The sequence below is a fragment of the Centropristis striata genome, chromosome 3 (genome assembly GCF_030273125.1).
Source record: "Centropristis striata isolate RG_2023a ecotype Rhode Island chromosome 3, C.striata_1.0, whole genome shotgun sequence".
NCBI lineage: Eukaryota > Metazoa > Chordata > Actinopteri > Perciformes > Serranidae > Centropristis > Centropristis striata.
In genome coordinates this window covers 12,431,717-12,450,176 of record NC_081519.1, presented here as the reverse complement: position 1 = coordinate 12,450,176, position 18,460 = coordinate 12,431,717, and the positions used below count along the sequence as shown (strand labels likewise).

The window sequence follows — 18,460 nt, the reverse complement described above, 5'->3', positions numbered from 1 at the left end:
AGAGAGTAAGAGTTGGTCTGCAGTGAGTATTAATCTCCCAGCATCTGCTGCTGGTCTTTGATTTATTTAAGGTAAATAAAACATTTTTATGGTCTTCATTAGTTCATCTTTTGAATCCACAATAGCCTCAGGTCACCTTCAGACACCGTTAATTATTCATGTAAATATACCCCTGCGCATAAAGGATTTTGTTGATGATTAATTGTCAATCGCCAAGCTCCGATTCTAGTCATTAAATGTGGAAATTGCATCTGCCGTTTGTAACTGCACTCATTCTATTTATATTTTGAGGATTCAGGTGATGCAGGACAAAGATTTAATCTTGTCATGTAAAGGGCAATTTTTGAATAGCAGAGAAGCAGCCCACTGTTCTCACAGGAAAACATAATGATGGTTGTGTTTCACTGACTTATTCAAATAAAAAGTGGAATGCTGAACACTTATGCTGTTAAAAAAACAGCATGTAGGAGCAACACATTTAGTTAGTAAAATTGGATTTGTGATCTCATTGCAGCGTTAAAGGGGAACTCCACCAATTTTACACATAAGTCTGATTTCACTGGGTACTATGTGGGAGCATATGTGAAAACAAAGTTGTATAAACCCTTTTGTGGCGTGGACAGGAGCTGCAAGGGGGCTAAAGACTTCAAGTTTTAAAATGAACAAATGCACCGGGTTTTCCACCAAGGAAGGGTGGAATAAAAAAATATCTCAGATTCTGCTGCACCAGGTACTGAGCTGAATGAAGGTATACTGCCCTGTTCATATTTTTAAGGTTTGTGATTTTGTCAAATGTATGCAAAAAAAAGGCAAATGCAATTTCAAAGACTAAACACGCTTGATAAAGAGATCATCAAGTACTGAAGGAACGTGCTATGGCAACCTATCTAGAACATAATTTCAATTAAGGATATAATGGGGACTAATCATGATTAATATCAGACATTCTATGATTAAATTAGTCATTTGCAACCCTAATTTAGAGCCAATTAGTTGAAAAAAAGAATATGACAATATGATACATTGATCTTCCAATTATTTACTTAACAACTCCTGAAGCAAAAAACATGGCTATAATTTATATATTACATAATACTTGACCTAAATGATACCCAAAGTTCTGGATATCAGTTATCATATTATTTGGCTTAAACAAGAAGCTAAGCAGATATTAATATATATTAGAAAAAGACAAAGCCCACAGCAGAAACTGTGCCTTTTCTTTTATGTGAACTATACTACAAAAGCATTGCAAATGCTGTGACAGAGATCAGAAGAAGTTTGTTTGATGACCATTACTCATGCTAGAATTAGACTTGGTAAGCAGCTGGCACTAATATTAGTCGAACTGTAGGTGGGCGGATACGGTCCTGTGGTTAGGGATTACAATGCCTGCATACTCGAACATGCACACACACACACACACACACACACCACACCGTTAGACTGTGGATATAGATAGAGCTAGAGTGTATGGTAGGCTGACTGCCAGTAGTCAATAGAGGGTAAGCAGGTGACATTAACACAACACAGACTAAAACAATGGAGCCTTGTCTACATCCACATCCAACCCTAAGTGAAGAGCATAATTTTGAGTTTTCCACCAGATGTTACATTTGTGATTGTTGGTCCTATTATTCTTGCACTCCGCTGAAACTTACTGTGCTCGTCTCCAGCAGTTAGGAGGTGACAATTGGTGGTTGTGATGCCACATGTTGACATAGTGCAAATCCCAATTCTCTTCCCCTTGGTCATATGGCAACATATGAAACTACAAGTCTCAAGTAATCCATTGGTACAACAAGTTATTACTATTTCTTAATATCTTGTCTACAAGCTAAATAACACTCCAAAGTTGGGGCTTAATTTGGGCAAGGTAAAAATTGGCATAAAGTTTTCAGAGGCTACCCTAAACGGGCATCGGGAGTTGGGGGTTGGGGTTCAGTATCTTGCTCAAGGATACTTCGACATGTAGGCTGCGACGGTCAGGGATCAAACCACCAACCCTTCGGTTGGGGGGCAACCCACTCTAACAACTGAGCCACATAGTAGCATTACTACTCATCACTATTATTGCAGTGAGACCATTTTTAAACAAACCAAACACCACAGCCTTTACAACTGTATAACCACTATAGAGACCTGGGGCATTCAGGGGCTACCATGCCAGTTCATTCAGTGTTGACTAGACGTGTTATTTTACTCAACCTCAACCTCTATAGACCAATATGTTTGATATAGATATTTTGAGTTGCTAGTATTATAAGTCCCACTCACACCTTGCTCTGCAGCACTTTACTTTATTTTTTTGGTTTGCTGTTTTACTGGTTTGCAACGGTTCCTAACGGCATTGAAACATGCAAAATGGTAACTTATTACTATGCTAAAAGTTCAGCTGGGCTTACAGTTGAGGCTGGCAAGGTAATAAATATAGTAATGAAAGTTTAAGATTAAAGTTATCTGATCTTTTCTCTCCAACGGTTGTTTTTATGGCATGTCATGACCACTGTTGCCTCGTTGAGCTGTTAGTGTGACTGTTAATGCAGATGTTCTGGGGGGATTCATTTGCACACATGCCTACCATCGACTTATTTCTCCCAATGTAAATCTAATAAAATATATGAAAAAAAAATAGATATTCACAATATGTCAAGAAATATACATAAGGGTGCACACACACTCAACAAGACAGACTACGGTATTCATGCAGTAATTGTATATCTTATTGTGTGCTGCTCAGGCAGCTTCCTCAATCTGCTGTCCTGCTGTGAGCTGAGAGGATAAAATGCTAGAAGCAAGAGAAGATGAGCTTATAGGCTTCATGAATAACACCACCCATTCTTTTATCATGAAGTTATGATATGCCCTACACTTCTCCCCCTACATCTCCATGCCTCTTTGCAGGACAGCGCCACTATGCAGTTCTGTGCCAACAAGCTGGACAAGAAGGACTTCTTTGGCAAGTCGGACCCTTTTATGGTCTTCTACAGAAGCAACGAGGATGGAACGTGAGTGCTTGATTGATGTGTCGTTCAGAGTATTTTAAAAGGTTGCTAAGATGTTTACAGTGAAGTAACGGCAATCAAAAAACACATTGTAATGACTGCTGATGAATTTTGTGTTCCCAAAGCGCTCCAAAGAAAAGAAAACACCATCAGATATGAGATTGTCTTTCCTGAAGCGGGATAAATTAGCTCCTCTGAGAGCCTCGAAAACCAGTTTTAAGAAATTAGTTTTAAAGTACGATATAATACAGGTTACAGTAACTTAATAAAAAAATAAAATTATCTTAGGGAGAAGGAGAGGCAAAACAGAGGAGCATTAGAGGAGACACAGTCCTGCGGGATGAGAATATATGTACAGTATATGAGAGAAGAGCAGCAGTGGTTACTTGCACAACATAAGAGGCTGCATACACAGGCAAGTATCCCCTTCACAACACAACCACTACTCCCATGACTATGCCTTACATAAATGACTCCAGGAGAGCAAACAGGAAAGAGAGGCAATTGATGTAAAGACGCATAAAAGCGAGAGAAAATATAACGCAATCTGCATTTTGCATCAATGGGAAAAACACTGTCAAGTTTCTGAGGCAATTCACATAGGGATGCACAACATTCCGTCTCCTCACGCCTTCCCAGAGTGCTTTTCAGTCTCCCAAGGGGCTGTGCAGTTGTCGCAGCGTCAGCCCGATCTAGCCAGAGATGCTTTAGCAAGTGCTTCATTAGCCGTCTTCCAGCTTTTCTCACAATGTTTTTTTTTTATACATAACAGGGCGGGAAATGGATCCCCACAGATGTGCTAGAAGTATCGGTTGTTGGTGCCAGAGGGGGGTACAAATTAGAGGCCTGTTCGGCTAAAGGACTAACAGGGTTTTAAAAGGCTTGAGGCACTTAGTGAAGCACAAGTAATCCAAGGCTTTGGGTAGAAAAAAAGAAAAAAAATGTGTGATACGCCTTGTTGCCTTTGGAGAGGATATTTGGGGGGGAATTGATAGGAATTTATGTGGCCCTGCTCTGTGAAGCATTTCAGATATCACAAAAAAATCCATTTGCATATCATTGTCACACTTGTGGACAAGGGGAGGGATTTAAAAGCCAGACTGAAATATCAAATTATTCTCTGTGGTCTAAAACACAATATAGGAGCTGGGAGACAGGCCAAGTGGTAAACAAAGCTGGGTGAAGGGCTGAACTACAGCCCTATTTAAAGCATCTTTCCTGTCACTGTAGGATTTGACATTGTCTCCCCTGTTTCCGTCTCTTCAGTTTCATGCTCTGCCCCTTATTTTTATGTTAACCTCTTTCCCTGGCTTCTATAATTAACAAATAAGAATTAATAATAAAAAAATGTTCTCTGAGTTTCTTTAGAACACATATTTTCCTAACTACCCTCCTCCTCCTCCTCTTCCTCCTGCTCTAGGTTTACTATCTGCCATAAAACAGAGGTGGTGAAGAACACATTAAATCCCGTGTGGCAGCCTTTCACTATCCCAGTGCGAGCTCTCTGCAATGGAGACTATGACAGGTACAATGCAGCTACCGCCTGTTCTTGATAGCTTTAGATCCACACAGCTGCTGTTTATCTTCTCATTTCTACACTCGGCTCCATTTATCCCTCCTGTTTCTACCTCATCACACACACACACACACACACACACACAAACACAAACACACACACACACACACATACTACAAGTTGAATCGTCTATAATGTTGACCCCATTGACATGTTCTGCTTGCATCGACCGCTGTAGGCTTAATTCATCGACTGTCTTCGTGTCTCTAATCAAAATCTCTCTGAGTGACAAACTGCATACTGATAGCAGCCATTACTACACTGAGCATTGATGGCTTTAACCAGCAGAAATCAATACCAGTTTAACATTGTACATTATTAAGCCTCCAATTCTTTCTACTGTCACACTGTTTCTGCTGCTGTGTGCTTAGGACATCCCTCGGTATCGATCTCTGCTAGAGTAGCCGGGTCAGCCACAAAGAGTGTCTCTAATCTCCAATGACCTCCTTGTGGTGTTTCTGTTATAAACCCTATTCTTCTTCATAGATATATTCACTAAACCCCTGCCAAGAACAGGTGTTTTTTTTCTATGTTCCCCAGATGTATTTATTTGGTACATAATGGGAACAAGATAAAGGGTCCCGTGTTCCCCAGCTCTGTATTTGCTGAATATGACTTGAGGTAGGGTTACCTGGATAATATTTATGTAATAATTTAACTTGAAATGGGTCAAATTTGACTCACAAATCAACAGAACACTGAACTGGGGAACATAAGACCCTAAGAGCATAGATATGCTCCCCAAGAACAGGGGTTTAATGAATGGACGCTCTAATGTAGGTTGCAAACGTTGGCATGTCTGACTAACTAGCTTAATATGAACCTAACCGAGCATTACTTCCAAGAGCTTTTCACAGGGTTTCCCCCACTGTATTGCGAGCAGGGTGGTCAATCAGACCCCCACTGAGCCTAAGCATAAGTAATTTTCAGAAGTTTTTTAAAGTGTGGTTACAGATGGTAAGCACATTAGAGAGATCTGTTGATTAAAATGTGAATGCACTATAGGAAACAGCCATGGAGTGGAGCTCATATTAAACAGTAGGGTACACTACATTCAGAACATTAAAGGGATAGTTCTGATTTTTTTAAGTGAGGTTGTATGCTGGTTGTATACTTACCTACAGTCAGTGTATTACCTGCAGTAGATGATGGTCTGCATGTTCCCAGTTTGGAGAACCAGAACACACAAGGCCCACCCAAAAAATGTTATATATCCGTTTATGTGCATGCTATATTTACAATATGTCCACTCATTTTTGTTGCCATCTACGCCTTTTCAGTAGGTGGTTAAAATAAATTTTATTTTTATCCCGGTCTGCAACAATACATTCATTCGTTTCCTGCCGGGAGCATGCATTAGGGATGGGCGTTTGGAAGAAACCTGCCAACTCTAGCATCTATAATGTTAACGATCAATTAATCAATTATTATACACAGTACCATGCAAACGCCTGTTTTGATAACGGTCGCTTTTATTTTGAAAGGACGAAAAGAGACTTCCTGTTGATCGTAAACCTAACTCAAGTTAGGCGACACTGTAAAGATAACGTCAAGAGTTCAATGTTTAATATTTTAGCCCCTGAAGAGGCATGAGGTTAGTTTTCACAGTAATATTGCATATTTGAGTGTGTTTTGTGTTTAATTCTCTTGTATTTCTGTGTGTTTTATAATTGTTATTACAACTTTCAGTTTGCAAACCGTAGCTTTAACCAACTTAATTCTCAGCTCATTGGCTTATTCACGTACGGCCGCAGAACTGAACATTCGACCAGCCAGGCCGTGCATGTTAGTTCATGTGAGTGTATGGGATTGCACTCTTTAAAGCTGTTCTGTACTTCACACTAACCGGTAACTAACCGGTTGCTGTTGATTGACCAGACTAGAATGTGAAGCCTGCTTGTGTCTACCCCTGTCTGAAATGGAGGATTAAATGTTTAAATAATTACTAAGAACTTAAAACTAAAGTACTCATTGCAGTGTTAAAAGAAAAAAAATTTGTCAGCTGATGAATGCAAGCATTGCAAAAGTTAGGAAAGTTAATAAAAGGGAATAAGATTGCAATGAAATTTGAATACTGTCATCCACTGACATGAAAACTACTAAAAATTTCTAACAAAAAAAAGTATATTTATCATTGACACTAGATCACATTACTGATTAAACTGCTAAACTAATGATGGGTTGCTCTTCCCAATTGGCACATAATTAATGAAGACATGTTGTGTCAGAGGGAATATAAATTCATTTTTCTCTTAGCTTATCTGCCTGCCTTCAATTTAAAAGACAGTGTTGGGGAGAAAACAAGCTAAATGATGAAGGAGCTGTGAGGGAAGATGAAAGAGGAGTGACACATTATCCTTTTTAGGGGGTAATATTTCATGTGGCATACCAGTTTTTTTTTCTGCCTCTCCCCCTATTCTGGTCCCTCTCACAAAGGTGTCTGTCCTGTCTTCTTTTCATGCAGTCAAACTAATTATTGACAATGCTGAGAACCTGGTGTGTGTTTAGAAAACTGACACAAATCCCAAACAGACAGGTGGGAACAGAGCTTCTGATGGGGATATCTCAGGAAGCATCTGATACTTTTGGGTGAAAGTTTGGGTGAATTTGCGAGAGCCAGCCAATCACACATGAGCTCAAGTAGGGGTCACTAACTTTGTCAGAGCCAATCATACACAAGAGACTGAGCTGGGCATCAAAGGTATTTCTTTACTGTGCCATGCAAACATGCACACACGTCTACACTTGAGAGTATAATGAAATATGACAAGCCACAAGCTGTAACAGCCTGAAATTCTGCAAGTCTTGAAACATCACCAAGACAGCGCTATAAACAGGTTATACTTGTGTGTGGGTGAGGAAAAATCTGTGTCAGTGTTTTTTCGTCCATATTTCTATGAGGGGGCAGTGGTAAGGTCTATCTCTTTGTCTATTTAATAATATACTTCTGAAGACCCTCTAATAAATAGATTTTTTCAACCTCTGTGATGGTACATTATCATCCAAGTTGTATTCATGCAAGAAACACAACTACTAAAGCTGGCAGTTCTTTTGATCTATGTAATTACTGTTTACATCCATCAACAGAGGGAAAGCTTCCAGTGATTGGAAAAGTGCTAATGTGGTGCTGCCCATACCCGAAAGAGCCAGGAAAAGCAAAAACAACTAAATCAGTCTATGTTTAAACGAATTAGGGATCACATTCTTTGTTGTTAATTAAAATAAAGTGGCTAGATTAACGTCCGGCAGTCCTACACTAACTTATATGACAAGGAATGGTGTGTAATATTGATTGTTTGTTTGTTTATTTTGTCCTTTTGGGGCTCTGCAAGACCCAAAGAGTTCTCATGATAAGCCATAAGTCCCAATGTTCAAACTCAAAGACGCCTGTATTGTGACATGCTCTCAATCATTAGGTCAAAGCAAAACATGAGACTGAAGGCCTGGGCTGCTTCTATGGAGATGAGTCCAAACACTTAAAATTAAAACAGTTCTTGCCTATATTTATTTTGGCAACTTATGCAAGATACATAGTTAAGTAGGGGTGTAATGGTTCTGAAACAGCAACCGAATCTGCAACAAAAATGTCCACAGTTTCATGTCAGAGTTCTGTCTTCTGTGTTGCGGTCTTGTGAATGCAGCATTACGTGCTTCACAGAGATAAACAGACGTATTCTGGAAGCAATCGCAACAATCTATGACTTTCAGATGGTGCTTGTGGACAAAGACCTTGGGAAAAGCAGTAAAAAGAAAAGAGAAGGGGTTGCAGTGCAGGTGGTGTATCCTCAGGCATATAACCCCTAAAGAAAGCTTCTGTCACCTGGATAACGAACTGTTATCTGTAAGTCTCTGTCTCTATCATCTGCCGACAGGGTTGACATGCACCATCTTTGTTTGAGTTTACATCATTGCATCAGCTGCTGTAGATGTAGCGGATGATGCCGCTGATCGCTAAACTACTGACGCCACACAATGCTTTTAAGTGAAATTTCCTTCTGGAGAATTGTTATACCCCTAATAGGGCTGGGCGATATGGACCAAAAGTCATATCCCGATATATTTAGGCTGAAAATCGATATACGATATATATCCCGATATTATTATCGGCAAGTGAGAACAAATGTTCAGTCAAAGTCAAAGCCAAATATGACATGTCACAAATAGTTTTATTGAAGGTGTTTATTTAAGTGAACATAAATACTGTATAACAACAGGAGTACTTTAAAAAAAATCAAAGCTCCATAAAGCGCACATTTAAATAAAAAAATATCTTAAATAAAAATAGCCTATGAAATAAAATAGGCCAATCTTTTTCTGAAATAAATATATTTATATGAGAAAAGAATAACAAACATTACAAAAGAACTAAATATGAAAAACCCTAGTAAGGGCAGCATTTATAGAAAGAAACAATTTTTGAACTTTATCAATACATGCGATATGGTCTAATTTCATATCACATTTAAAAATATATTGATTTTTTTTTTATTCCAACATATCGCCCAGCCCTAACCCCTAATAGTTAAATATGGTTGGTATGAAGTGTAAAATCCTCAGCTGAGAATCCTCACATCATAAATGGACGAAAACCAAACAACTTCCTGTCTGTTTTTGTAGTTCGTAACAAATTAATTAAAAAAAAAATGCCATAGAAAGTCTCTCTGGTTGTCTGCAGAAGGTCCACTTGAGCAGATAGATTGTACATTTGGAGAGCCCCTGACACTCCCAGGGGAAGTGGGGGAGTATGGACATTTTGATAGAGCCAAAAACTCACACAGCCTCTGGATTGAATGACATAATAGTGAAGTTTCCATGAAAATGACTTTGAGGATAAGGACACATTGAGATAAAGAGTTGATACCTCTTATTCTGCAGTCGGGTGCCATTAAACCATTGAAGAGATGTCCAGTGTTTCCACTGCAAAACACTTACAGGGATAACCTCAAGTATGTGTGTTGTCTCTTTACTTAGTCTTGCTCTGTATGAGGTGCTGAACTACACTCTGACTTCTCTATATGCTTTGTTTTCAAGTCAGAGGGCTCAGCCTTTGATCAAAAACAACTTGTTAAATTATAAATAGTAAGGCTTATACGAGCAATCCGCATCTTGTATAAGAAGCATTGCTGTGTTTGTTGCTGTTGTATCTGGGTGGAGAGCCAGTGGCTGTGGCTCCCACTGCTCGTTATCAGAGTTGGCACTCACTCTGCTCTCTCACTCCGGCACATGTTGGAGAAGGCATCGAAGCACCTCTGTGTGTCGAGAGCATTAGCTCGCTCAAGTATGTCAGTGGATGACCTACTGCTGATTTACTTTGCTCTAATTAGATCAGTGCTTTACTTTGGACATGTTCCTCTCATTAGATGCACCAAAGGGCAAAAGGAGAAGTTGAAGAAAGTTCGACAAAGGGTGTTTCCAGAGGAGGCACAGTGGTCACGAAACTGACATCCCTGAAGGAACAAAGGGAGGAAGACGCAGTGGCTCTTTGGAAAGAGACGATTCGTCCTTCCAGGCGATTGTGTGACTTTCTCCCTCTCTCTCCCGAGCCAGACAAATAAGCACAGGCTCCAACCAGCTGAAATAGTGGTGCACTGGAATAAAGTGCCACTTACTTTGATAGGCCTTAAATGTGAGATCCAAGTCAAATCCTCAACTCACTTCAAGATTATTAAGACTTCTTAATACATTTGAAAAAATTTCTTTGGCAGAAATTGTTTGGGTGTGGTGTTGATTGCCGTCAACAACAAGTTATATATTAAAATCTCAAATACAATCTGGAAACATAATAAGCAGGTATCCAAATGTTATGACCAGTAAGGCATGTGTCCACCAAAGTATTTTTTTTCTCTTGTGAACGCTCTGGAGGCGCAGGGTTTTTCCAGCTGAGAGGCTTTGGTTGCATATGTTTGCTGGAATATCCACAGAAGCAAAAATGTTGGCACAAGGTCCCCTTGCTCTGGATGAATTGATGGCTGGAGCGTGCAGGGAGAGACTAGCATTATTACTTTCTCCTCCATTGTTGGTGTTCAGGGCTTGTACATGTAGGATGTGACAGTTGGTCTTTGTGGTATTCGTCCCATCTGTCCTCCACAGTGACTGGACTATCGGGTAAAAAGTGACAGTGACAGGTGCAGCATTTTACCCAGAGTGGAAAATTTTTAAACTCTCATCGACCAGAAAAGAACGCCAAAAGTGCAGCACACAGTGCCTTGTCACACTACTGATGTTTGCAGCATAGTGTACATTTGTGGCTTGGTCGACACACTCCCTGAAACCTGATCTTATTAGGGTATCAGATAGATGTGACCAATTCCTATCAAATACAGTTATTTCACAACTTACAAGGAAAAATATACAGTAATTCCCATTATGTAGCCCACACATAAAATGATCCCAAACTGTTCCACACAGTAAGGTACAGGACATAGATCCAAATTGAAAAAAGAAATAAACAGCACTGATACTGACTAAGTATCTGGAATTGACCAATATAATTAGCTTTTGTATCGCATAAGGACAGAAAAGGTTGGACCAATAATGCAACAACCACTCATACAAAGAACAGGATTTTAGGCATTACCTTTTTCGTTATAGAGAAAATATTTTTATAATGTTAAACTCTGCAGCCACACTGAACAAAGGCTAAATGATACCGGATCATGCACAACTGTTGCTGCATGAAATTTGTCATCGGTGAAGTGTTGCTTGTTATCCCAGATCTGAATCATTGCCAAAGGCTATCAAATATTAGTCAGATCTGTTGGTAACCTTTTAGAATATCTTGTAAACAGACGAGGATAAAAACACTGATTACTGGTGGCGCACTAATTAGGCAGAATCTCCTTCAAGTGATAAGATCCAGTTGAGTACCTGAGCAAGACCCATCCATCCATCCATACATACACACATGCATATATACACTCTGTTCTGGAAGATTACATTATAGCAGAGACAAGAGAGTAGAAGAAAGGAGAGCAAAGGGAGGAGAAATGATGGAGAGGAGAGAGGCTGATCACAGGCAGCAAAGACAAGTATACTCACAGAAAGAAAAGCAGAAATCCAATAAGTCAAAGGCCCTGTTCCAGACGAGTAAGTCAAGGACTGTGAAGTGAGGAGAGAAATAGAGAGTTATATAGTGGAAATTTATATTGAAATTCCTTCCACCTCTTTACTGTACCTACCCCCTGTAATTCTCTGTGTGGGCGGTATGTAACGTATATATTCTTATGCTGATAATTCATTAAAAACATCAAAAGGATAAATTCTCTGTCATTTATATGCCCGCCCAGGTGACTGAAGCATAGTCTATTTCCGTCCCTGGCAAAAGATCACACATGGATCCGTGTAATTGGAGCTGAAGAATTGTTCAGTGTCAATGCAGTCTCCCTTTTTTCCCTCAATTATATGCGCCTCCATTACGGCAGATGAGTCATGTTCATTAAAGATGTCTTAGAATAGTAGCAGAGGATATCTGCAGCAGATTAGTTTTGGAGTGTATATTGTTCTGAGAGTTCAAGGGGCCACTCAAGGATCGGAGTATCTGAGTGCTTTGATGCAGCTGGAAGTTAGAATTTGAAATAAAACGATGTTGAATGCTTTGAGCTGGGGTGATGACAGCTTCCTGCTACTTCGGGTAATACGGCATGCATTAAAAGCACACCAATTGCACTTAGCGCTAGCACTATGTACGAATTGGTCAGGGGAAGAAGGAGTCTTTCTCTGTTTATGCTGTAACTTTCTATATCTACCTTACCTCTATCTCATCTCTTTTTCCACACTGGAAGAGAAGCATCATGTTCCCACTACCCAGGTGCACATTTTTACTCTCACAGCCTTGAAGATAACCTCAAAAGAACAAACTGTCACCACAGAACGACAGGGGCCAGGTGGCAGGGAGGAAGTTGGGCTTATTTCAGGCATCTTTCAATTCCTCAGTGATAGAAAGAGAGTCTCTGATGTGCCGCTTGCTTCTATTTCCTTTGGATCTGGGCTGGTGTCACTACTTGTGTAAGACGAAGTGGGGAGGAGAGGGGAGACATGCGGGTGAGATCAATGTGACTCAGGAATGAAAGTGCCAAAAAACTTTTCTCTTTTTTTTTTCCTCTTCTTCGCTCTGCAGGGACATTGTTTCTGCTGCATTTGTGTAAAATGTCATCAGAGTGTCTTTCCTTCTGATGTTCCTTTGAAGGGTGGAAGTTAACATGTGCTGCAGTTTGCAAGTTACCAGTTTTTGGAGGGAGTGCTTTAAACAAGTTGACTTTTTCTCCCGCAACGTGCAGCAGCTGCTCTGCTTTGTGCTAAACTGGCAAGAATCCCAGTTTTAGAACAAAGTGACATCCATTTTAATTGATTTCAGGGTTCCCCTCGCTCTTTGTCAAAACACTTTTAAAGTCAATTACATCAACTTACTTAGTATATATAAAAATAGCTATGTTGAGACAATGACTACTGAAAATCCACTGAATCTCTCAGGCATAAGACACCAGAATGAACAACTCTGAGACATTTAAACATCCTCAGTGTTTCTTTTCCTCATACCACTCCACAGCTATGATATGCTTTATGTATTTGGCATTGAGAACTCCAAGGCTAGGAATATAAACACTCACCTGCAGCTGCTTGCTCCTGTCCTTGTTAATTATAAAAGCCTTAATGACGCTAATGAAGTCGTTGCTGAACAGAGAGGTTATTTATCACTATAGCACCTATTCAGACTTGCACTGTATACCTCTAAATTCTTGTTGCACACTGGCCTTGTGGTTAAAACAAAAACCCCAAAGTAATTTCCTTCATTTAAATTAACCTCCTTTTCATATATTTTTCATATTCTAGCCACTTAAAACTTCCATTCACTCCTAAATTTCCATTTCTGTTTAGGGGTTTTTTTTGTCTGGACTTTGTGTTTCTGGTTTTTCTTTGAAGATTGTGTAAGCTGTGTTGAGTAGGCTTCGTAAATCCATACATTGGCATGTTCATGGCACTAAAACCCCATCGGGTGCAGATGTGCCACGTTTCAGCTGCAGCACGGCCACCGACAAGGCCACTCTAAAACATTCCTTGTCCACTAGCATGTTTCAAGCGTCCCAGAAAGACTTGCAGTATGGGTACTGATTTTGACAGGACACCAGGGGGCATTTTTTTTACTTGTTGTGCCTCAGAGGTAATTCTGAAGATGTAGAAGACAGACATTGGCTAGCAGTACACCTAAAATTGGCTGTAAATTGGTCAGTCAATGCCCAATTAACAAGACAGTTTGACAGCAGTAAACAATCAGTTTCGGCAATGACTTGTCTTGTGTGCAAAATCCAAATTATCACCAAAGCCTTGGCACACTGTTGTAGCTCTATCATTTTTAAACAGTGCTAAACAACATGGGATCAATGTGTAACTTGCATCTGGCAATGTCTCAGATAACTATCTCTCTGTCTTGTTTGAATTAGTTCCATTGTAGATGGTTTATTCTATACATTGTTTGCTTGAATGAGTTGTCTGTCCAAATACAGTGAGGTGATACAATTGTACCACCACGGTATATTGACCGTGGAAAAGTTGGGAAGACCTTTCCAGAAGATCTATTAGTAGCTGTTCTGGAGATTTCAATCTTTCCATTGTTGATGTTCTAAATTAAAAATTTTCTGAGCAGATTTTAGGGGCAAGTCCATCAGAACTATTGAATGTTTATCCGCTAAGAAAGATTGTGCAATATGATTTAAAGCTCCAGAACAACCTGGTGCTAAGACTGTATGACAACTAGCCTGCTGCTTTGAAACCTAATCTGACTCTGTGTGTGTGATTTTTATTTCCAGAACAATCAAGGTGGAGGTCTACGACTGGGATAGGGATGGCAGGTGAGTATCATTACAGTCTTCAAATATAAAATCTGAACTCCAACATAAGCCAAGTTTAGGGTAAAAGTTTACTATTCACACAAGGAGCCGATCATTTCCTGTCACGACTTTCCATTTGACATCTGCCCTGTTGTTTGTACCTGATATTTTCTAACTCGCTGGTGTTTCTCTCCTTCCTTTCCTTTTGCAAGCCATGACTTCATTGGGGATTTTACGACCAGCTACCGAGAGCTAGCTCGAGGGCAGAGCCAGTTCAATGTGTACGAGGTGAGTAGTTCCAGTGTTTTCACAGTTCAGCAGCGTATCGGTTGGCTCCTGAGATCTGGAATCCCTCTACTCCAGGCGTCTTGGATCCCATTTCTGACACAAGTGACATTTCTATCTCTGACATCACCGTTGCACTCTTTTCCATTACTCTAGCACATTCTTTTCCATCTCCTACCCCTGCGGCAAACCAATGCATATATTTATCATTGCAGTTAAAAACGACATGTTATTGTTGTTAAAGTTATTCCATACATTCCTGATTCATTTCTTTAAAGGGCATCCATATGATACCGAATTTGTGCATGTCTCCTCAACCTTCCCCACACAATTATGCATCCAATTAAATATTTCCTCTACTAGGTTTTTCATTTGTATTAGATTTATTTTGCCACTATAATCACCTGGATGCTGACACACATAGAAATGGAGCTATTAGCAGCAGCATGAAGCAGGATTAATAGGAAAACAATCCAGGGATTTAGAATGATAGCTATTTCTCAGTTCTTCTCATGGGATAGCTTAACGTGTCCCTTTATAGCACACAATACAGCTCTGTATGCAAATTACAAACCCAACTCATTCCAATGTCCCAGAATCCAAGGGTGATGGCAAAGCCCTAAAAAGTGATATAGTAGTTTCCTGTGTTTACTGTAATCACTACTTATTTTGTGCGGAGCAGGATTTATTATATTAATTTATGAGGGAATGTTCATGAGAATGAGGGCTCGCACTAAAAAAACAAATAATGTGAAAGTCAAAATGTTGCCATAAAGGAGGACATGTCAATACCTTCGTGCTTCTGTGGTTTGATGGCCCCTCGCCGAAGGACAAATACCTGTCTTTTGGATGTCAGCTCCATTATATGCTACTTTTGATTCCTCTCTCCCTCCCAGTGAGACTGAGAGGCCCTTTAGTTTTTGCATCAGCAGATTGCTCAGTGTGTCAGACAAATTGCCATCCCTCCATGTTAAATTAGGGGCTGTCACTTTCATGCCTAGCAGCCACAGAGGATCGAGGTAATGAGCTGAGACGTCTTTGGTCTCCAGATTGACATTTCTCTCTTGTTCTGGAGCCGGTAGAATCCCGGTACAGTCACTGTGAGGCTTGCAGCTTCAGCCTGCCGCATCCTTCGATCCTTTGTTGCTGCAGATGTTTCCAATTTCCAAATATGTCCGCTTTAATAGTGCAACTGAGGTGTATAAGATACCCAGCATCCTGGTTCTATCTTACACAAGCTACACTTCCAACCCTTCTTACTTCATCCTCTCACGTCCTTTCTCACCTTCCTTTGTTTCCCTTTTTTTCACATGGATAAAGAAACCGGACACACGTATGTGATGTGATGGCATGTACGTCTCATGTCGCCCACATACTGGCTGTGAATGTGTGTAAAAGGGAAGATGTGTAATAGAAATTCTATTCTAATGAGTGTAAAAATACATAGTTGCTAGCCAAGTGAAGCAGACAAGTTGTGTGAGTTTTATAATCATAGTCGGATTGTTTTTTTCAGTCTGAATAAAGAGTTTGCACTAAAGAATTTTAAAATTGTTGCACGTGCCTTCTTAAAATGACTTGGTTAGGTTATATTAAAATATTTTTATTAATCATTGCAAGATTTTCTCACCAATTTTATCTAAACTAAAACCAATATTTAATATATTGTATTACTGCCAGTGGTTTACACACCTGCCTGCAATACGTGTACATTATAGTCATTATTATTTTATATACAAATAAGATATATTGAGACTATTACATACCATTTTAGATTTTGAAAATCAGCACAAGGCTTCATTACAGTAATGTTATTTTGTAGTAAATATTTTGTGAAAGCAACAATAGTCAACTCTACAATATCAAAGGAAGTAATCATATCATGATATGTGATTTTCTCCATATCACCCAGCTGTAATGTTTATGTATGTATGAACCATTTATGAAAAGTGCTTTTATATAGTCTTTTATATAAAATAATGTGCTGTGCTTTAAAGCCACAATATCAGCATGTTTTGGCTCAAATATTTCCACTTTATATCACATGTACCTCTGTTTTTAGGTCATAAATACTAAGAAGAAAATGAAGAAAAAGAAATATGTCAACTCTGGAACAGTGAGTATGGCTCCAGCAGCAAACCAGGACTGGCACTGTGCCTCTATTTTTTCCTGCTCCACACCTACTTCTCTTCTGTTACATGATTCCCTCTTTAATTATCACACAAGTGTTAGAAGAAGATGTCAATCTCTGCTTTCTGTGTTGTGAAAAAAGGAGTAGATATCCTCATTAATTCTTGTATCACATGCCAATTAATTAAAAAGATTTTGTACAAAGCAAAGAATTAAGCTTTGTTAATTCAGTTTTGAAATTCAGCTCAGGAAAAAGAAAAGACTTTGCATTTCTTGTACACAAGTATTATATAAGACAGTAAACTGATGAAGGCGCTGCAGGATATATTGATTGAAGGATATAAGATCTGAGAGGCCAGAGTTGGCAACATCTACGACCAATTGAGACACTGATTTCCACACAACTCACCCAGCAGTGTGGGCATGTGCAAGTAATGCATACAAATGCATCTCATCCTCTCATTCAACTTGTCCTCTGGCAATGAAAATGAAAATCTTTTTCGAAACCGAGTGTCAAGAGCTGAACCACGACAAGCAGGAGGAGGAGGAGGTGGTTTTTGTATTCAGGAGGAAAAGATCATCACCCCCATGTTTAATCAAATGTGTATCCTTTTTTTAATTCCAGGTGACCCTGCTGTCATTCTCAGTGGAGTCAGAGTTCACATTCTTAGATTACATCAAAGGAGGGTGAGTGGGAATGACTGTCTGCATACTTAAAGACAGAAAGAAGAAATTACCTTTTTTGTGTGTGTGTGTGTGTGTGTGTGTGTGTGTGTGTGTGTGTGTGTGTGTGTGTGTATGACTGCATTTTATATAATTAATTTTTCAAGTGTAAGCCAATGAAATATCAGTTAGGGAGAGAAAGCCTGTTTGATTAGTCAGTAGAGGCAGACGGGTCAACCTAAACCCCAGGACCCAAGACCTGACCTGGGACCAATATGATATCCACCGTTTACACTAGAGATGGGAATATTTAAGCAATGATCGATTAATGGTTGATGACATGGAATTTTTTATCAATTTGTGTATTTTTTCATTTTCATTTTATCTATGACTGCTTATCAGTACTCACTGAACCGAGCGTTCAGTTCTGCAACCTTACGTCGATAAACCAATGAACTGAGAATTAAGTTGGATAAAGCTACAGTTTGCAAACTGAAAGTTGCAATAAAAATTATAAAACACACAGAAATACAGAAATACAGTATTAATTCGAGCAAAACTAGCTTATTGTAGCAAACCTTGCAAGCATGAATTACTACGTTTAATTTGATCCAAAACTTATTTAAACACATTAAATATGCAAGATTATTGTGAAAACTAACCTCATGCCTCTTCGGGGGCTAAAACATAAAACACTGAACTCCTTGATGTTATTTTTACAGTTTAATCTCATTTGAGTTAGTGTTACGATCAACAGGAAGTCTCTTTTCCTCCTTTTAAAATAAAAGTGTCCATTATCAATTTTGCATAGTACTGTTTATATATATTTCATTTTGTCCATGTATGCATGTTTTTGAACATACTGTATGTATAAAAACATAGCGATTAATCAATGAATTGATCGTTAACGTTCTAGATAATCGAGTTGGCAGGTTTCTTCCAAACGCCCATCCCTAGTTTACACAGTCAATCGGTTTCAG

At 39.2% G+C, this 18,460-nt stretch overlaps 1 protein-coding gene across 1 annotated transcript in view; it reads left to right on the top strand.

Moving 5' to 3' along the window:
* cpne5b (copine Vb) overlaps positions 1–18,460 on the top strand; it is a 134,555-nt gene that overhangs the window by 98,956 nt on the left and 17,139 nt on the right. Inside the window, exons 8-13 of the mRNA XM_059328535.1 lie at positions 2,905–3,008; positions 4,426–4,530; positions 14,385–14,426; positions 14,618–14,693; positions 16,750–16,803; positions 17,443–17,504. Of these exons, the coding sequence (XP_059184518.1) occupies positions 2,905–3,008; positions 4,426–4,530; positions 14,385–14,426; positions 14,618–14,693; positions 16,750–16,803; positions 17,443–17,504 (443 nt within the window). The remainder of the gene's footprint in view (positions 1–2,904; positions 3,009–4,425; positions 4,531–14,384; positions 14,427–14,617; positions 14,694–16,749; positions 16,804–17,442; positions 17,505–18,460) is intronic.